At 36.5% G+C, this 18,652-nt stretch overlaps 1 protein-coding gene across 3 annotated transcripts in view; it reads left to right on the top strand.

Moving 5' to 3' along the window:
- Positions 1 to 12,680: 12,680 nt before the first annotated feature.
- The window catches only part of LOC148948714 (uncharacterized), a 37,467-nt gene continuing 31,495 nt past the window's right edge, over positions 12,681 to 18,652 (top strand). The window contains exon 1 of one of the 3 annotated variants that reach the window (XM_089094061.1): positions 12,681 to 12,752. Coding sequence is in view for 1 of the 3 variants with exons in the window: in XM_089094059.1 (XP_088950185.1) it covers positions 12,900 to 12,928 (29 nt within the window). In the remaining 2 variants the exon portion in view is untranslated. Of the gene's footprint in view, positions 12,843 to 12,883; positions 12,929 to 18,652 lie in introns of those variants that run through there. The other 2 variants (XM_089094060.1, XM_089094059.1) reach the window with 2 other exon arrangements.

Genomic DNA, 18,652 nt, shown 5'->3' with positions numbered 1-18,652 from the left:
TGTGTATTATGCGCCACTCAAGTTTACGCTGTGTAAAATTCGAGAACACACCAGTTTTTTGTTACTTTAGAAATAAATCTGGGCTATAGATTTGTATATTAGGGAGAGGGGGAGTAAAGTATAGCGGGTCTGCATGCAAAATGTACAAACAATTATTCTGCATATTAGATAGATAGATAGAGAAGTGTATTTTAAAACCAAATATAAGGCCATGAACATATTAAAATAACATAAATGAAAGGTGCAAATAACATAAACTTTGATCAGCGATCATCATAAAACACTTGAATGAAACATTAACCTAATAATAGTACTTAATACTTAGAAAGTCGGTCATTAAAAAAAAAAACACTTAACACTTGGAAAAAAAACACTTAATGAAACATTACATTTACTTTATATCCTGCCCATCTACTTCCAACTGTCCAAATGTTTTTTCATAGTTAAAAAAAGTTTGGAAGAATAGGAAGACGAGTCTGCAAACCAAGATTAGAATATTAGAAGCTTCAGTGATGACAGTGGTCAGAAGCATGGGCACTCCGAAAAGCGGATGAAGATTTTCTAGATGTTTTCCAGAGAAATTGCTTAAGGATTGTTCTGGATACCTGGTTGACTGGCCGTATTTCAAACAATTGGCTATACGAAAAATGTGGTTCAATACCGCTCTCTAGGGTTATAATGAAAGAAAGGTTGAGGTGGCTAGGGCACGTTGTGCGGATGAAGGATAACAGATTGTCGAAGATTGTTCTTTTCGGCCAAGCGTTTAGGGCTAAACGGAAAGCAGGTCGTCCTCGTCTAGGGTGGGAGGATGTCATAAAGAAAGATTTTAAAGGAAATGGGAATCTCGTGGGAGGGTGTAAAAAGGGAGGCTTTGAATAGATTCGGATGGAGGAGGAGCGTGCGTGGCTGTGTTGGCCTCAGGCGGCTTTGTGCTGTGGTGAGTTGTTAGTAGTAGTAGTAGTAGTAGTTGTTTGAAGTAAGTAATGGAGATTCAGCCGAAAAATACCTCGAGCAAAAATATAGCTGAGCAAAAAAAAAAATAATTGTTTTTTACAAGTCCATAAAAACCGGATTTTGAAAGAAGGATTTAGAAGTTTCAATCAGAATTTTTTTTTTTTTTTTATCCTTTCAGTTTTTCTGTAACGATTTTCTAAGTTGTGTTGTCTGAAGTAAGTAATGAAAAAACTATATACAAAAATATCGCTGAATAGCTATACATTTTTTTCAAAAGCCCAAATAACCTGATTTTGCAACAACAAAAAAAACACTTTAAAATTGGCTACCAAATTTGAAACCGATGGAAAGACTATGATTGCACTTTGGATTCTTCGTGGGAAATGAAACAAACTTCCTGGAGCGAAAAACTGCGTTTCTGTTTTAGTGACCATCTGTTCAATGTAAAAACCACGAGATCACAACATCAGATTAATTTAAAGAAAGCACTTTTCATAGAACCAAACGATATTGAAATGAACAATCTTATCAAACAAAAAGGAAATGAATGCTTCTATATGCCTAAATGAATACTGCTTAGTCCTAAAGCAAATAGAAATTGGGTTAAAAAAAGAAGCCAATAGAAGTCCTAAAGCAATTCCCAGTAATGGGTTAAATTGCATGGTGACGCAGAACACCATCGTGGGAGGATCCTCTATAGAAGGGCAACTGCGGCAGGGTTTAAGATCCAGATCTATGGACAATGGCCTCTGCAAAGGGCTGTCTCGACCCTGTCGGGGTACCTGCAAGACTCGAGACCTTGCGGTCAACTCTATTCCCCCTTGAGGAGTGGCGCCCCTCGAGAAAACTAGCCTAGTAAACGACACAGCATTCTTACGGGACTCTGATTAATGGATAATTCTTCTGGGCTTGGTCTATTTTGACGGGCGTTTTCGGGCTGAAAAATCTCTTCCTAGCTAATTTATCTACTATGGGTTGCCTCCCCGTAGTAGCATAATATTTGTAGGCATGAATATATAATGAGTTGGAGGTAATATGCTTGGGACTGTCTGTGCAGGATTTCGACTCTTGTTGATAGAAGAGCATCGCCAAGTGCTGAAAATCATGTTGTGACCAAGATGGGCCAGGATTGCACATAGCCTCCATTCATACTAGAAGTCCTAGGGACTTCTGGCTGTCCGGTCCTAAGCCGGCTTAAGCGCTTTAGTGTAGGCTTGAGAAGATATGTTGATCCCCGTCCAGCACTGGTATCCGGGACCATTGCTTTTCCTTAAGCCAAAATAATTTCAACGATTTAAAGAACATGAAAATTGGAACTTGGAATGTTACGACGTTGAAAAATGACTATCTTATCTATATTTTTCTGACTAATTCAAACGCTTTGAACTGGACTTATTAGGAGTTTCAAAAACTCATATCCCAGGGGTAGGAAGCATGAAATTAGGTGATATAGACTTTGTTTACAGGGAGTAGGGCTCACGATGAATAAGGAAGCTGTTAAGTCTTGTTTAGGCTGGGAAGGTATTAATAATAGAATACTAGTTGCTCATGTTATGACTAAAAAGTTTAGGGTAACAGTTATAGTAGTATATGCCCCTGTTGAATCGACTGAAGGAGATACTTGTGACTCAGATGAATTTTACTTACAGTTACAGGAGCAAATAGACAGGCAGAAATATGGTGTTTTTACTAGGAGATTTTAACGCCAGGTCGGTAGAAATGGGGATAGATGGTATCCGAGCCTAGGTAAATTTAGTGCAGGAAAAGAAAACAGTAATAGCTACAGACTTTTGCAATTTTATAGGTATAACAATCTAGTTATAACCAATACGGTGTCTGGTCATAAAAAGGTCTATAAGTTGACATGGTATTCACATGATGGTAAGACGGCAAACCTTATTGATTATGTTATAGTAAGCCGAAGACTGGCAGGATCAATAAAAGATACTAGGGTATATAGCAGTGCTGTTATTGATGTTAAAAGTAAAGATCACCATATAGTAGTGCCTAGGGTTAATTTTAAAGCTAAAATTTCGGAAGGGTAACTACCTCCCGGGAAGTTATGATCTTGGTAGACTTCAGGATGACAATATGAGAGAAACTTTCCGGGAACAGTTGAGTACTAAACTTTAGAGTTTAAAATTCGACAATGTGGAAGATGGTTGGAATAATATTAGGAAAACAATTACTTGCTGAGTACGAAGTTGCTGACGGTGTCTTAGGAAATAAAGTTAGGACTGCAGCTAGAATATTAGTGATGAAGCTTTATGTTTAATAGAGAGGAGAAGGGGCTTGTGCAAGAATTATCTGAGTGATAGATCATGTGAAAACAAAAGGAATGTGGAGAAAGCATTAAAATATGAACCTAGGAGGTGTGACTTGGAGGCCATGGATAAAATTTCTGAGGATATGGAGGATGCAGCTAGACGGCATAATCGTAAAATATTGTACTGGCATGTTAATAAATTGAGAGGGAGTAGCCAACCTGGACTTATCCCAGTTAAAGATAGGAACGGGGCCACAAATAGTGATAAGGAAAGACTTAAAGAGAGATGGGGTGAACATTTTGAAAATGTGCTAAACCAAGATAAAGTTGCATGAAAAGATATAGAGGAAAATGGAAAACTTTGTGATACCTTGGATGTGAAGGAAGATTCGTTTTGTGAGGAAGAATTAGCGACAGTATGAAAAGTATTAAAAAATATTAAGGCTCCAGGTGCTAATAGTGTGGTAAATGAGTTTCTTAAATATCTGAGGTTAGAAATAAGCTACTGAAGATTAGAAATATGATTTTTGAAAAAGGGGAAGTACCTAACGATTTTAGGAAAACCTTAATTAAACCACTGTATAAGAAAGGCAATAAGAGTGAGTGTGCTAAATATCGAGGCATTAATCTGTTCTTTGTAGGTAGCAAATTACTTAGTAATATGATACTTTTTAGACTGAGAGATGCTACAGACAAAGTTTTAAGAAATGAAAGGTGCGGTTTTAGGAAAGGTAGAGGATGTGTCGACCAAATTTTCACTCTTAGGTTAATAATTGAACTAATAATTAAGCCTCCCCTGGTGGTTTGACTAAAAATCAAATAGACCATTGTTTGGTTAGCTACAATTGGCGCTCAAGCCTCATTGATGTACTATCGTATAGAGGTGTTGATGTACGATCTGACCACTCGCTTATGATGGCAAAATTTAAAATCAAGTTGAGGAGAAATACAAAGAAAACTCCTCGGACTCAGACAAGCTACTAAATAAAACTTTGAAGCACAATTTTGTGGTAGAACTTTCCAATCACTTTCAAGCTCTCCCCCTCTCTCTCTCAACCAGAACAGTTAGATCAAGAAGACTTGTTCTCAATCGACTGCCTCAGAAATTTTTGGCTACAGAAAGAGCCCGAAAGATCAGTGGCTTTCAGACAAGACATGGGCTCTCATAGAGAAAATAAAACGTATAAAACAAACCCTTTTTCAGAATCAAGTACCAAGTCAAATGATCTTTAAAGTTCCAGCTATAGACAAGCAGATAAAGCGGTGAAAAAAAGGGCAAGAAATGACCAGCGTTGTCAAATTGAAAGGAAGGCGAATCTTGCAGAAGAAGCTACCAAAAGAGGTGACTCTAGAGCCCTTTATAGGATAACAAATGAAATAGTTGGAAAGAAACGTTCCCAAGGTGGTCCTGTCAGGGCCCTTCCGGTGCTTTACAGACAGAGCCAGAGATTGTAAATGAAATATTGGTGTCACACGTTGAGAAAATTCTGGATAGACTTCCATCAGAAAACCCCCAGAACATCCCAACGATACCACTTTTTTCCCTGATTATCAGTGATGAGCCACCAAGTATAATGGAGATAAGTACTGCAGCCAGGAAATTGAAAAACGGTAAATCGCCAGGTGAAGACCGAATAACAGCAGAGATGATTAAGGCATCAATCCCAGGACAAATCTTATACTGGGTCAAGTTCTTTACCAAAATCTGGGAGAATAGAGAAGTATCAGCTGAATGGAAGAGAAGCTCACTGGTTAGACTTTTCAAAAAGGATGATGCTACTGTTCCTGGAAACTGGCGAGGAACCAGCTTACTATCAATGCCCGGGAAAGAGCTTTGTCATGTTATTTTGGAAAGGATATAGACCGAACTAGATAAACTCATGAGAGATGAACAATATGAGTTCCATGCAGGACGTTCCTTTGCAGATCTTATTTTCACTTTACGCCTGCTCATAGAGGATTGTCATGAGTGGGGGTCCAAAATGTACATGACTTTCATAGACTTTGAAAAGGCTTTCGATTCGGTCGATCGTGAAACTTTTTGGCAAATTCTGAACTATTACGGCTTTCCGGATAGAATAATTAAGATAATTATGTCATTGTACGAAGGGAGTGAATGCTGCATTAAGACACCAGAAGGCCTAATGAGATACTTTAGAATCTTATATGGAGTTAAAACAGGGATGTGTGTTGTCACCACTGCTCTTTATAATAGCTATTGACGATACCCTTCATAACAAAACAAGAGATGATATTGAATTATCATCCGGTGTAACAGTCAACGATTTAGATTTTGCAGACGACATAACATTAGTTCAGGGTTGCAAGCAACGTTTGCAGTACTTCATTCACAGGGTCAGTGTAAAAGCCAGCCAGCTTGGTCTCAAAATAAATGCAAGAAAAACAAAACCATGGCAACATCCAATTCCCCCCTACATATCACATGTGCTGGTGAGGATATTGAACAAGTTAAGTATTTGGGCAGCATCATAGAGAATACTGGTTCTTCCACAAAAGAAGTAATAACTAGAATAGCTAATAGTAATAAATAGAAAGCTAACGCATTATTCAATCGACTGAAAAGAATCTGGAAATCCAAGAATTATTCAAATCGCCTGAAGCTGCGCTTACTCAACAGTAACGTTTTACCAGTCCTCCTGTATGCCGCTGAGACTTGGCACTTAAACATTCAACAAGAGAAGAAGACTCTTACTTTTGAGAACAATTGCCTCCGGAGGATTCTAAATATACATTGATCGGAAAGGGTCTCAAACAATACCATTCGGAGAATCACAAATCAACCATTAATAACCGACGCCAATAGATCCCGTAGATGGAGGTATCTTGGATATGTTTTAAGAATGGAAAACCATCGAATCCCGAAGTCTACACTTGAGTGGCAGCCAGTTGGAAGCCGGAAGCGAGGAAGACCTCAAAACACATTGAGGCGAACCTACAACAGTGACCTATGTCGCCTGAATGCCTCTCTCCAACCAGACTGGGAAGTTGTCTAGGCAGCGGCTCATCTCAGACCCGAATGGTTAACATTCACTGATGCCCTAGGCACCCCTGGCGGCGCAGGAGGATTTAAGGTCTAACGTCTAAGGCCTTAGTTGTCACACACCTTTGGTTCTCAGTTTTATAGATTATGAGCAAGCGTTCGATTCTTTTGATAGGAAAGCTTTAGCATAGGTCTTATCCTTGTATGGTATACCAGACAAATACATTAAAGTGTTTAGTGCTCTGTGCGAGAATAACACTGCTGCGGTTAAGGTAGCAAATGAAGTTAGCAGCTGGTTGTGTATTAAATCAGGAGTTAAGCAGGGTTGTCTTCTATCGCTCTTTATATGTATCATTTTGATGGACTTTGTCTTAAGGAGCACAGGGAAGGCAATTGGAGGCCACGGAATCAAATGGGGAGTAAAACCTCCCGTGGACTTATGCTGATGATTTAAGCATCCTAGATGAAATTGTGAGCAAAATGAATGAATTTTAGATGTTTTGGGAGTTCAGAGTGCTAGAATAGGTTAGAAAATTAATATTAAGAAAAACTAAGTCACTAAGGCTAGGAATAAGGGAAGATGAAAAGGTGATGCTGGGTAACAAAAAGATTGATCAGGTGGGAAGCTTCACTTACCTTGGTCGTATTATTAGTAAAGACAGTGGGAGCAGTGAAGATGTTAAAAGTAGAATAGACAAGGCTCAGGTGTTTTTTCTCAGTTAAAAAAAACTTTTGAAGAATAGGAAGATAAGTCTGCAAACCAAGATTAGAATATTGGAAGGTACAGTGATGACAGTGGCCAAATATTGCTCTGAAGCCTAGGCACTCCGAAAAGGAGACAAAGATTTACTACATGTTTTCCAGAGAAATTGCCTACGGATTGTTCTGGATACCTGGCTGACTGACCGTATTTCAACAGTAGGCTGTACGAAAAATGTGGTTCAATCTCGCTTTTTAGGGCTGTAATGAAAGAAAGGTTGAGATGGCTAGGGCATATTCTGCGGATGAAGGATGACAGATTGCCGAAGATTGTTCTTTTCGGCCAACCGTCTAAGGCTAAATGGAAAGCAGGTCGACCTCGTCTGGGGTGGGAGGATGTCATGAAGAACGATTTAAAGGAAATGGGAGCTTACTGGGAGGGGGTTAAGAGGGAGGCTTTGAATAGATTGGGATGGAGGAGGAGCGTGCGTAGCCGCTGTGGCCTCAGGCGGCCTGGTGCTGCGGTAAATTGTTAGTAGTAGCAGTAGTAGTAGGAAATAGAAATTGCCACAAGCAGGACTAGGGCTTCTATGCCATAAGCCCTCAACTACATTCATTAGTTTTTTTTCCAGTAATCTTGATTATTGTTGAGTGTTTTTTTTTTGCTTTTGTCAATGTTTCGAGAAAAACAAACCAAATTGTTTTGAGACATAACGCTATTAAGTAAGCGTGTATGATACCCAAGCTGTTTAAAGGGTTTAAGAGCGAAGGGATTAGAACCTCTCTTATTTGTAAATATTGGTTGTATTTGTGATTATTTTTTTTTTGTCCTGTTGATTTTATAATAAATAAAAACACGCTGCTTGAAACAAATTGCTTTCAGTAGAGCGTAAATGGGATTCTGGTCATTAGAATATGTAGGGGGGGTGACCCTACTCATGTTTCTTATAAGATTTGCCTGTTCTGATCATATTTATACTAGTATCTTTTCTTTGTTTTCGTTGTGATCATTCATTTTATTTTTATTTTTCGGTTTAATTTACTCATTGACGGTAGTCTCTGGGCACTTTAAATTTTGAATTATTATTATATAACTGTATTTCTGTTTGCTTAGGCTTTAATGTAGTTCTTAACTTTTCTTTGAAAACTTCTTTCTTAAAAAACGCTTTTAAAATCAATTTCAGTTTAATTGATTTGCTTCCATTATTGATCAATATCAGGAATATATTATTTTTTACAGTTTTCCTGCTGACGAATTAAAACATTGGGTTGTAATCTAAATTTTAAACAAAATTTGAATATTTAATCAATTTTTTGGTCAACAATAGTTTGCACAATATCTTTTTAATTGTAGCTTTACGTTATAATTCTGAGCCGATAGGATGTAGGATTGTTGTTCAAATGGGTTGAAATTCCATCTGATTTTTGGACTTCTACTGGGTTAAAGCTATCCTTCTCCTCCTCCTCCAGACGCCCTTCAGATTATTTAATTGGGAAAAAACCCTTTCGGTTCGTTTTTCTACTTCACATTGCCTTTTTATGGGTCAAATGAAAAATATGAGCAACCTCCTTTAAATGTTATGTGCTTAAAAGCTAAAAGCGTTGGATTTTAAAGACAAGCAAGTTAGAACATATTTCTTTTTGTATCTGAGTCAGTTGATGGCAATGCTCCAAAATCTTAGGCTTAAAATCTTCAGTGGTGTAGTTCCGTAGTCTAATCTTTAAATGGATACTATAATTTTAGTTCTATTGCGAACATCCTGATGATCGGGCATTACCTAAAAACAGGTTTTTTAGCATATTGGTAATTTTGGTATGTTGGTAAATTGTATATTGGTATACCTTATGGCTTGTGGTCCCCGCAATTTTAAGTGACTGACCTTAAAGCTCATAAGCCTTAGTGTGAGCTACCCAACAAAGTAGGAAAATAATACATGTTTTTGTTAAATCACAAAGTTATTTATTATCCCTCTATATTTCTAATTTTTCTATTAAATTAAAAAAAAAATATTTGAATCTAAAAAACATAGTTAAACGTGAGGGATGGCACCTTTTCGTCATCAGCAATTTCCTTAAAGTTAAGGTCATACATTATAGCGGCCATTCGAATACAGTTGTCCAAATGTTCGTTGGTCAACCGGTTCATGTGCTTGTTTTTGATGAGTGTCACACTGGAAAATAAAATCTGGCACAGATATGTTGAGCTGAAAATTGCATTTCCTCGTTAACCAACCTGAACCAAAATTGGATATCTTTCCTTAGGAACAAAAGGTCAAATATTTTCATTTCTTGAAGTGCGCGATCTTGATGAAAAGTCACTTTGAAAATCAACCAGGTCCATCTCCGCTGCAGCGTTGTCTTCTTCAAAATGTTTCATGAAACAGGTAAGGAATCTTTCTGCATCAATCTTTGCAAAAATGAAATGTGACGAACATATGCTTCAATGGAAAGGTGTTTGAAAGGGTTGAAAGAATTGATTTTTCAAGTCTGAAATAATTGCAATATGTTCTTCATGTTTATAAGAAGGCTGTGGAGGTAGATCATTGTTTATCAAGGTCTGCATCAGACAAGCAATGTGCTCTGGGTAAGCCCTTTCCCCACAGTTCCAACTTTTTGTGAATGAAATGACGTTTGAAGTAATTCCACCAACATCACATTATCTTCGCCTTGAAGCTGCAAGTTAATGTTATTTAGCTTTTCTGTTGCGAGCATAAGAAACGCAAAATCTTACAGCCACACTGAATCCTCTAGTGAAGGGAAGGACAAGGATATACTTTATTTTTATTAAAAACTCCAATTTAACGGGAAGAAACTGTTTAGAACGTTGCATAAAGACTGTGCTGAGCGCAAACGAATTTCTTTATGAAGCAATACATCATCAAACTGGCATTATAACTGTTCATTCAGAGTCCTGAACAAACGTCTCTTAGATACATGAGTTCTTACTTTATTAACAATTTTAACGCTTTGCTCATACTAAAAAAATTACCACAACGGCTGCTGGTGTACGCAATGGTAAGACAGAATTTTGAAAAGCTGTTGTTTTAAGATATAAGGCAGTAAATTCATTCTCACTGCCTACCATAGTGGTAGTTGCACTGGTTGCCGAGCCCACTAACTTTTATACAGAAGTATTATCAGAATCCATTAGCGTCTTAAAAAAAATGTGGAACAAGTATATGTCCTGTCCCATAGTATGTCCTTGAAGTGGTACAACTTTTACCAGCTCTTCTTTTATTTTAAATTCATCAAACTAATACTTACGAAAATGGCTAACTGGGCTATCTCAATCATATTATTGATTCATCAAGTTACAGGAAAAATAACTATAGCGATCTAAGTCAGTTTTAAGTTTCGAAACTACATAAGAACTCGTTGATTCAACTCTTCCTATAACTGTTTTTTCATTCAGTTGCAATGATTGAGTAGCAGACACTATATCACCTTTGTTTTAAAATTATTAAATAATTTATCTATACATTCTAAAAGTGCAGCTATGATTAATTTGTCATTTTTGTAAGTTTTTTTTTCCAGCATTAATCTTTGAAAAACGAAAATATGCCTCAGTTGCTGTTAAGTTTTCTGAAAAAAACTTGAGATTGTTGGGCATTTAATTGGGATTTCAGTTGCACTTCCTTCAGGAAGGATTCCGAGGTATATCCTTTTCAATACTGGAGTGAACGTTTTTTTAATGACGCTCACAATTTCCTTTCTTCATAATTAATGCACTTGAATTACAAAGTAAGAGCATACGTTTATCCTTCACCTGGGTGAAAAAGTAATCAGTTTCCCATTTAGTATGAAAACTATTTTTTTTTTCTTTTATACTGGAACCGGTGGTGTCTACTAGAAGCAGTCTGTCGTTACATGTTGGGCGGATATATTAGGCAGGTTCTTGATTACTATTGCTACTGGAATCTGTAATGGGTTCAGGGATGTAGACTGAACGTTCTTCTTTAATTTTTCACTTGTTTTTGGAAGACTTTTGTTGGTGGGGGAAATCATTTTCCTTGTTTTGACATTAAAAGTATGCAATTTCGATTGGTACTTATTCGTCACATTCAAATTTTTACTCATTGTAGCACATAAATTAAAAGATCAAACTCACAATAGGGACATTCAGAAAACGAAGCCCGTAAGAAATTAAGAAACAAAACGTGAGAATGAAAACAAAGATATAAAACAAAATAAAATGGAATTTGTACAATCCTTATTTATAATAACCATAATTAAAAAGTTTTAGTTAACATTCCTTTTCATTATATAAAAAAAAACTTTCTCCATTGCGGGGGCATGTTGTTTAGGTTTTTCAAAAGCGAAGTGCATACGATATACATGAGGATCAAAATTAAATTCATTGTGCAAGTACAGAAGGTATTAACGACTACATTCGATTATGCTGCCACTTTTAATCCTATACTCCGAGGGGGTTAATAAAAATCCAAAAGAGGGTGTCACTTTTTGGTGTCGTGAGTGACTAGTTCTGTTTTTTTTCTGAAACCCGATTGGAAGCTGAAACTAGTTCTGCAAGCTGACATTAGCTCTGCTAGCTGATTGGAGTACGAAATGTAACGCCCCAGTGTTTCACGTCTCCAATATTTTTCTATTTTGATCTTGATGATCGAAAACTATTACAGACCAAATTAAAGCATTAGCTAATTGGACAGGAAAGCTTTGGATCTTTTTTTGTGCAAAGCAAATTTTTTGTGCATATAAGGATTCCCTAATCAAATATTGTTGTATTGAAACATAGTCTTACCGAATATTGATCACGAAAAGTGGACATATGAATGAATCCACATACTAGAAAGTCAAAAAAATTCCGACAAATTGGCAGCAGTCTTTCAGGCTATTTATGTAGTGTATCACCCTTCCCCTTAGCATTTCGGGAGTGACCCCAGTCAGCGAATGTCCCTCCAGCTGGAGTGTAATACCAGATTCTGTAAAACACTATCTAGTATTACATTTTATTAAAACTGACAGGCACTGGTAGCAACATTAGTTATGATTCGATTATTTTGTGCTCAACCAAATGTATTTATGTACATTTATATATAGCTGTTTAGTGACTTTTTTTCTTCCGAATCATAACTACTGCCTATGACAGACTTTCGTGCATTTTCTTTTCGTTTTGTCTCCTTTTCTACACTTTCATCCCTTCCCAAACTCTATTTTACACGACTGGGTTTTCATCCTAACTTATTTGTGATAAACCCATAATTCAGCATTAATAAATGCATGGGATTTGAAGTTTAAGCTTTGGATGCTTTCCAGCAACTAATTTTCACTTAGCATAGTCAATTCACACTCTTACAGTTGAATCAATTAGGGAAAGAATGAAGGGTATCAAGATTTGGCTCTCAAGATTTGAAAAATGTTGTTTTTTTTTTGGGGGGGGGGGGTATTTCTATTGAAAATGCCCTTTTCGGGATTTTGACAGTAATTTTTTTGACAAAATATTTACCCCTCCACCCTCCCCCTATAGGCATACATTTTCGTAAATAAACGCCACTGTCTACCAGAACTTATTTTAGAACAATAATCATTATTTTTACCAAAGTAAACAAAAGAAATGCATGTCACAAAAAAGTATCACTTAAATACCGAGTTCAAAATTAACTTGTGTTTCTGAGCACAAATGGTGATAAATATTTGCTTATTATTAATAACTTCTGAAGCGCAGCGTCTGTGTATTGCATGCTACCTATCTAATTTTTCTTTTTGACATAAGATTAAGCAATGACACAATCTATCATCCTCGAAAATTGCAAAACTAAAATAAATTATATAATTATAAATTATAACAATATTAGCCAGAAAGCCAAATATACTGTAGGAAGCTTCTGTATATATAAACCATTGTGCTAATCTCTACTGATTTAGATTGCTGGGCAATTGGATAAAGTTACAGAACTTTGCAAGGTAGAACTGGAAATAGGTTACTACTAGACTTGATGCACCTTTTTATGATCTGTCCTAATGTGCCAATGTCTTCCTTCAAAAATGCTGTACTTGGACAGTGCCTTACCTTTGACGAATATAGGCTATTGATTAAAGTGTACCTCTTGGGTACTTATTTAGGTCAATATAGGCCTAGCCTATACCAAATCATATTAGCCTATTGAGTTAGGACTAAAGTGAATACACCATTCGATGCCTTTTTTTATGCTGATTATGATTATAATAAGCATTTCTATCGGAAATGAATTTCAGCCCCCCTATATATGCCAATTCAGGGTTAGGGTAGTTGGGTTGGGTGAGGCATATCATATATAGGGGGGGGGGGCTTAAATAAAGTTCTTATATAAATGCTTATTATTATTATAATCAGCATAAAAAAAGGCATCAATCAGTGTATTAACTATATTACTAAATCAAAAGTATTGGTTGGTAGATTTTGACCTTTATTTAATGGTTAGACCCAGGCTACTCTCTTGAAGGAAACCAGTTTAAATTGGTAAATTTCTTGGTGGTGCTAGCCTATAATTTAGCTAAGATGAAAGTGAAAATGACATTTGATGCCTTCTTTTATGCTCTTTCATTATTCAATAATTGCTTCTGGGGCTAGTTGCATCTTGAGCCCTTAAAGGGGCCCCAAAGGTATTTCATTTTTGTAAAGTTCTATGAAATCATATTATTGAGTTAGGACTAAAGTGAATACACCATTCAATGCCTTTTTTATGCTGATTACAAATATAATAAGCATTTCTATCGGAAAAGTATTTCAGCCCCCCCCCCTATATATGCCAATTCAGGGTTAGGTTAGGTTAAGCCTATATAGGGGGGGGCTGAAATTCATTTCGGTAAAATTCTACTTTAGCTACTTTTGGCTATCTTGGAAAGGAGTTTGGTTAGGAAAATGAAACTTTCAGGGATAGATCTGCTGGCTAAACTATGTCCTGGGAAGGTATTTTGAAGTACCTACCTCCACTCCTTCTCCCTCTAGAGGGTCCTGACCTTTGATGACCTTTAAAAACCTGTGTCTTATCAACGTAAAACCTTGTAATATAGATCTTCTGCTTAAAAGGAAGCCTAACAAAATTGTTTTTAGCTTCACAACTTTCCTTCCTGATATATACAGTTTTAAAGATATGCAAATACATTTCCTAAATTTTAAAAATTAACATTGATAAGTCTTAAAATCCTACTCAATTAACAGGAATTGCATTTTCAGAACTAAAGCCAGAGAAAAGGAATCTTATAACTGAAAATTAAGGTAAAATGTTGTTTTGTCAAAATTTCAATAGGTATAGACCTGTCATGTAAGCAAATTTCAGGATCCTCTAGAGGGAGAAGGAGAAGAGATAAGTACTTCAAAATGCCTTCCCAGGACATATTTTAGCCTGTAGACCCATCCCTGAAAGTTTCATTTTCCTAACCTCAGCCCTTTCCAAGATAGGTAAAAGTAACTAAAGTAGAATTTTACCTTCATTTCCAATAGAAATGCTTATTATATTTGTAATCAGCATAAAAAAAGGCATTGAATGGTGTATTCACTTTATTCCTAACTCAATAATATGATTTTGTAGAACTTTACCTTCCTTTTTGTTACCACACAAAGAAGTTATCAACACTAGTTAAGTTATTGAAATGTGGTCAAAAACATATAACTAGTTTATAAATAAGTTGTTCAAGAGTAATATTGGCTATTCTGAAAATTATCATTTATAACAATTCAAACCTCATTTATTAGGCTACTCAAATAGCCTATAAACTGTTTTCCTACCATTTCAAGTTTATCAAATACCATCAACAAAAGCAGTACTGAATTTTGTGATTCAAAACTTTGCCATTGACAATACAGGGTATATATTTGCACATTAGGGGGGAGGGGGGGGGTAAATTTCATGGTACCTTTGCAGTGGGCCATATAATTTAGCTAGGATGAAAGTGAAAACATCATTTGATGTTTTTTTGTGCTCTTTTGTAATTCATATAAAATATTGGTAAAGTTCTACCAAATCATATTATTGACTTACACATAAAGTGAATATACCACTTGATGCCTTTTTTTATGCTGATTACAAATATATTAATCATTTCTATTGGAAATGTATTTCAGCCCCCCCCCCTATATATGCCAATTCAGGGTATATATTTCTACAACCTAACCCTGAATTGGCATATATAGAGGGGCTGAAATTCATTTCTGATAGAAATGATTATTATATTTGTAATCAGCATAAAAAAAGGCATCAAATGGTGTATTCACTTTATTCCTAACTCAATAATATGATTTGGTAGAACTTTACCAAAATACCATTGGGGCCCCTTTTAGGGCTCAAGATGCAATTAGCCCCAGAAGCAATTATTGAATTATGAAAGAGCATAAATAAGGCACCAAATGACATTTTCACTTTCATCTTAGCTAAATTATAGTACCACCTAGAAATTTACCCTAAAATTATAATAGGCAACAAGACTGTACCTAGAGGGGGGGTTAGTGGAGCCAAAAGAAAATTGCTACATGTTATGAAGCCAGAATTTCATTAATATTTTTGAGTAAGGTTTATATTAATGGACTATTCAGGTAGCTAAGAAATAAACTTACCTCTAAAGTCAAAATTGCATCCTAAATCCAAATTTAACTTGCATTTGCATTGGAAATGAATTTTACCCCCCACCACTATATAGACCGCTTCAGGATAGCCTATATATTTGCACTTTAGGGGAGTGGGGGTAAATTTCAAAAGTACATCTATAGTCAGAATTACATCTTGATTCCAAATTTAACATTCGATTGTATCAGAAATCAACTTTACCTCCCCTCCCTAGTGTCTGAATATACCCTGAATTGGTATAGCTCATAAAGGGGTAGGGGTAAAGTTCTTTTCTGATCCAAATGTATGTTAAATTTAAATTCAGGATGCAATTCTGACTAAAGAGGTAAGTTTATTTCTTAGCTATCTGAATAGTCTGTTAATATAAACCTTACCCATATTTTCTTTAGTCAAGTTTAGTATATAGGTTAACAACCAAAGACTGGAGTAGGCTATTTTATTAGTATGGCATTTGCTTGGTTTTCAAAAGCTTACTAGAGTCTATGGTAAAATTCTGTTTTAGCTACTTCTTGCTATCTTGGGATAGGGTTAGGGAAGGAATATGAAACTTTCAGGGATGGGCCTACAGACTAGGCTGAAGTGTGTCCTGGGAAGGTATTTTTAACTACCTATTTCCACCCCTTCTCCTTCTAGAGGGCCTTGACCTTTAATGACCTTAAAAAAATTTGTGTGTAGACCTGTCAAGCATTCAAATTTCTAACACTTAGAAATCAGAAGATGGTTAACATAGAAGCTTGGCAATACCTTCTGGGAGTATTTTTTTACTCCTGAATTCATTACTGAAAGTTTCATTTTTTTTTAACCTAACCCCCTTTTCAAGATATCAAAAAGTAGCAAAACTAGAATTTTACCAAGTTTATTTGAATCCTCACATTGAAATAGGCCAGAGATAGACTTGTTAGCATTCAAGATCTTGCAAGCTATAATCATCCAGCTTGCAATGACAAGCCAGGGATGGTATTTGAAACATCTGGATACATGATGAATAAGTGTTTTTATCTTAATTAATTAATTGATGAATAAGGGTTATCATAGAGATCTTTAGTGCATTTTCTTACTATTTGGTATATTGATTTGAGAGCTGCTAAATCAGCCACTAAATAAATTACTGTAAATTGCAGCTTGGAGAGATCTAAGGATATTTCCTTGTTGAGCTCCAGAGTTGACAATTTGAGTTGTATTCAGGATTCTTTAGTGACCAGTGGCACTATACGGATCCATAGCTTCCCAGTTGAGTTTACACTCCTTGGAGAACCATTCAGCATCCAGTCTTTGTTTGAAAATGTCTGCAGATTCAGCAGTAACAGTATCTTCAGAGAGCCAACTGTCTAGGGCTAAACAGAAAGCAGGTTGTCCTCATCTTGGTTAGGAGGACGTCATAAAGAAAGATATAAAGGAAATGGGAACTTCATGGGAGGGTGTAAAAAGGGAGGCTTTGAATAGACTTTGATGGAGGAGAAGCATGTGTAGCTGTGTTGGCCTCAGGCAGCTTGGTGCTGTGGTGAGTTGTTAGTAGTAGTACTATTAGTTTATTCCAAATGTTGACAATTCTTGAGGAAAAGAATTTAGCACAGACTCTGGATAGGGTAGGCTGCTTAACAAGTTCCAACTGATGACCACCAAAATGGCATCACCTCTTTTTCTCCTGTATACAGGAATTGGGAGTTTCAGCTTTGCTAGTCTTGCAGGGTAGGGAAGATCCTGCATGCCAGATATCACTTTGATGGCATGTCTCTGCACATCTTCCAACACTCAAGTTTTTTTCAAAATAAGGGGAGGCTAGAGACATTCCAACTCCAAGCAAACTTCAACATTTCAACACACATCCTAAACTCAAAATTTTTCAGGACTAGATTCTTGTCAAGCTTGGTCATGGCTGTTTAGGACCTAGTTGTTAATTTTGTTTATACCAAGTTTCTGATTTGCCTTTGAAACAGCTGCTTGCGCATGGAGACAAAAATTCAGCCCATTATCAACTACTAGGCTACAATAAAGTGAATATATAAATCCAAGTTCAGTTTTCTCTCCACCCTTCTCTGGTGTCACCAGGGGATAGAGCCAGAGACTAAAGGGCCCCAGAAGCCAGCCACATGAATGTCAAAATTTCTATGCTGTTTGCTCTGTGTCCCTGGGAAACAGTCTTTCATATGCCTCTTTTCAATGCAAGACTGTCAAACCATTCAACTAAGGTATTTATCATGACTTGACAAATTTGGAAAGGAATCTGACCTGGGATGCTGCCAAGCCAGGATTTACACAATGCCTGAAGGCACAATACATTATCACTGAGTGCTTTTTTTTCTTGATAAAAACTAGACTGCTGTGATTTCTTGTCAATATGCCAGATACACTCCACTGTCATGCTACCTATTCATAGAAAATTGATTTTAAAACAACACAGGAATTCCATGTTTTTATGGCCACATATAAACTATCAGATGTCTCCTAACAATGGCAACTGAGAGCTTGGTATTACCTCTCTCTCTTTCATTACTTTTGGCTCATCAGCTGCATTCTGTTCAGTGATTTTGCTATAACTAAATTTTTGGGGATTTCTCCAAAAACACTTGGGCCTAGAAGTGTCAAAGCTTTAAATCCAGCTATGGATACTATGAAACCTTGATGAAGTCACACCCCCAGCAAGATTCTCTAAAGGAGGTTCAACACCACCTTATCTCACTGGCCAGGCAATTTAAGGCAAGCTCTCTTTCAGCTTAATTTGGAGTACTACATACTCACTCACTGTAATGACTTGAAGCTTAATTTGAAGCCTATAATGGCAGACCTTGGCAAAGACTAAGCACAATATCAAGTGTGAATCCCTGGTCTAGAAGGTCAGTGACATAATTAGACCCTGGCACCATACCAATAAGGAAACGCACTGCCAATGATTTTTCTGTGCTGCTGATGGTGAGATGTTGGCAGTGCACTACCAGTGCAATCAATATTCACTGCAAACATGAATGTTTTCATCAGTCTTTCTCAAATCCCAGCTTGAATTTACAACAGATTTGGGCCCATTCATGAGTTAAAAACTTTACAAGTTGCTGGCTGGGTGCTGGTCTTCTTTGTTATTCATCAAGAGAAGTAGAAATCTGGTAGAAACAAAATGGCTGTAGCATTTCAGAACCCTTGCATAATAGTTCTATTAGCTATGTATAGCTAATAGAA

This window comes from Artemia sp. Qi Xiang Cuo, chromosome 9 (genome assembly GCF_049724085.1).
Source record: "Artemia sp. Qi Xiang Cuo chromosome 9, ASM4972408v1, whole genome shotgun sequence".
Taxonomy (NCBI): Eukaryota; Metazoa; Arthropoda; class Branchiopoda; order Anostraca; family Artemiidae; genus Artemia; species Artemia sp. Qi Xiang Cuo.
The sequence above is the reverse complement of the archived record's forward strand: the minus strand, read 5'-3'. Positions and strand labels throughout refer to the sequence as shown.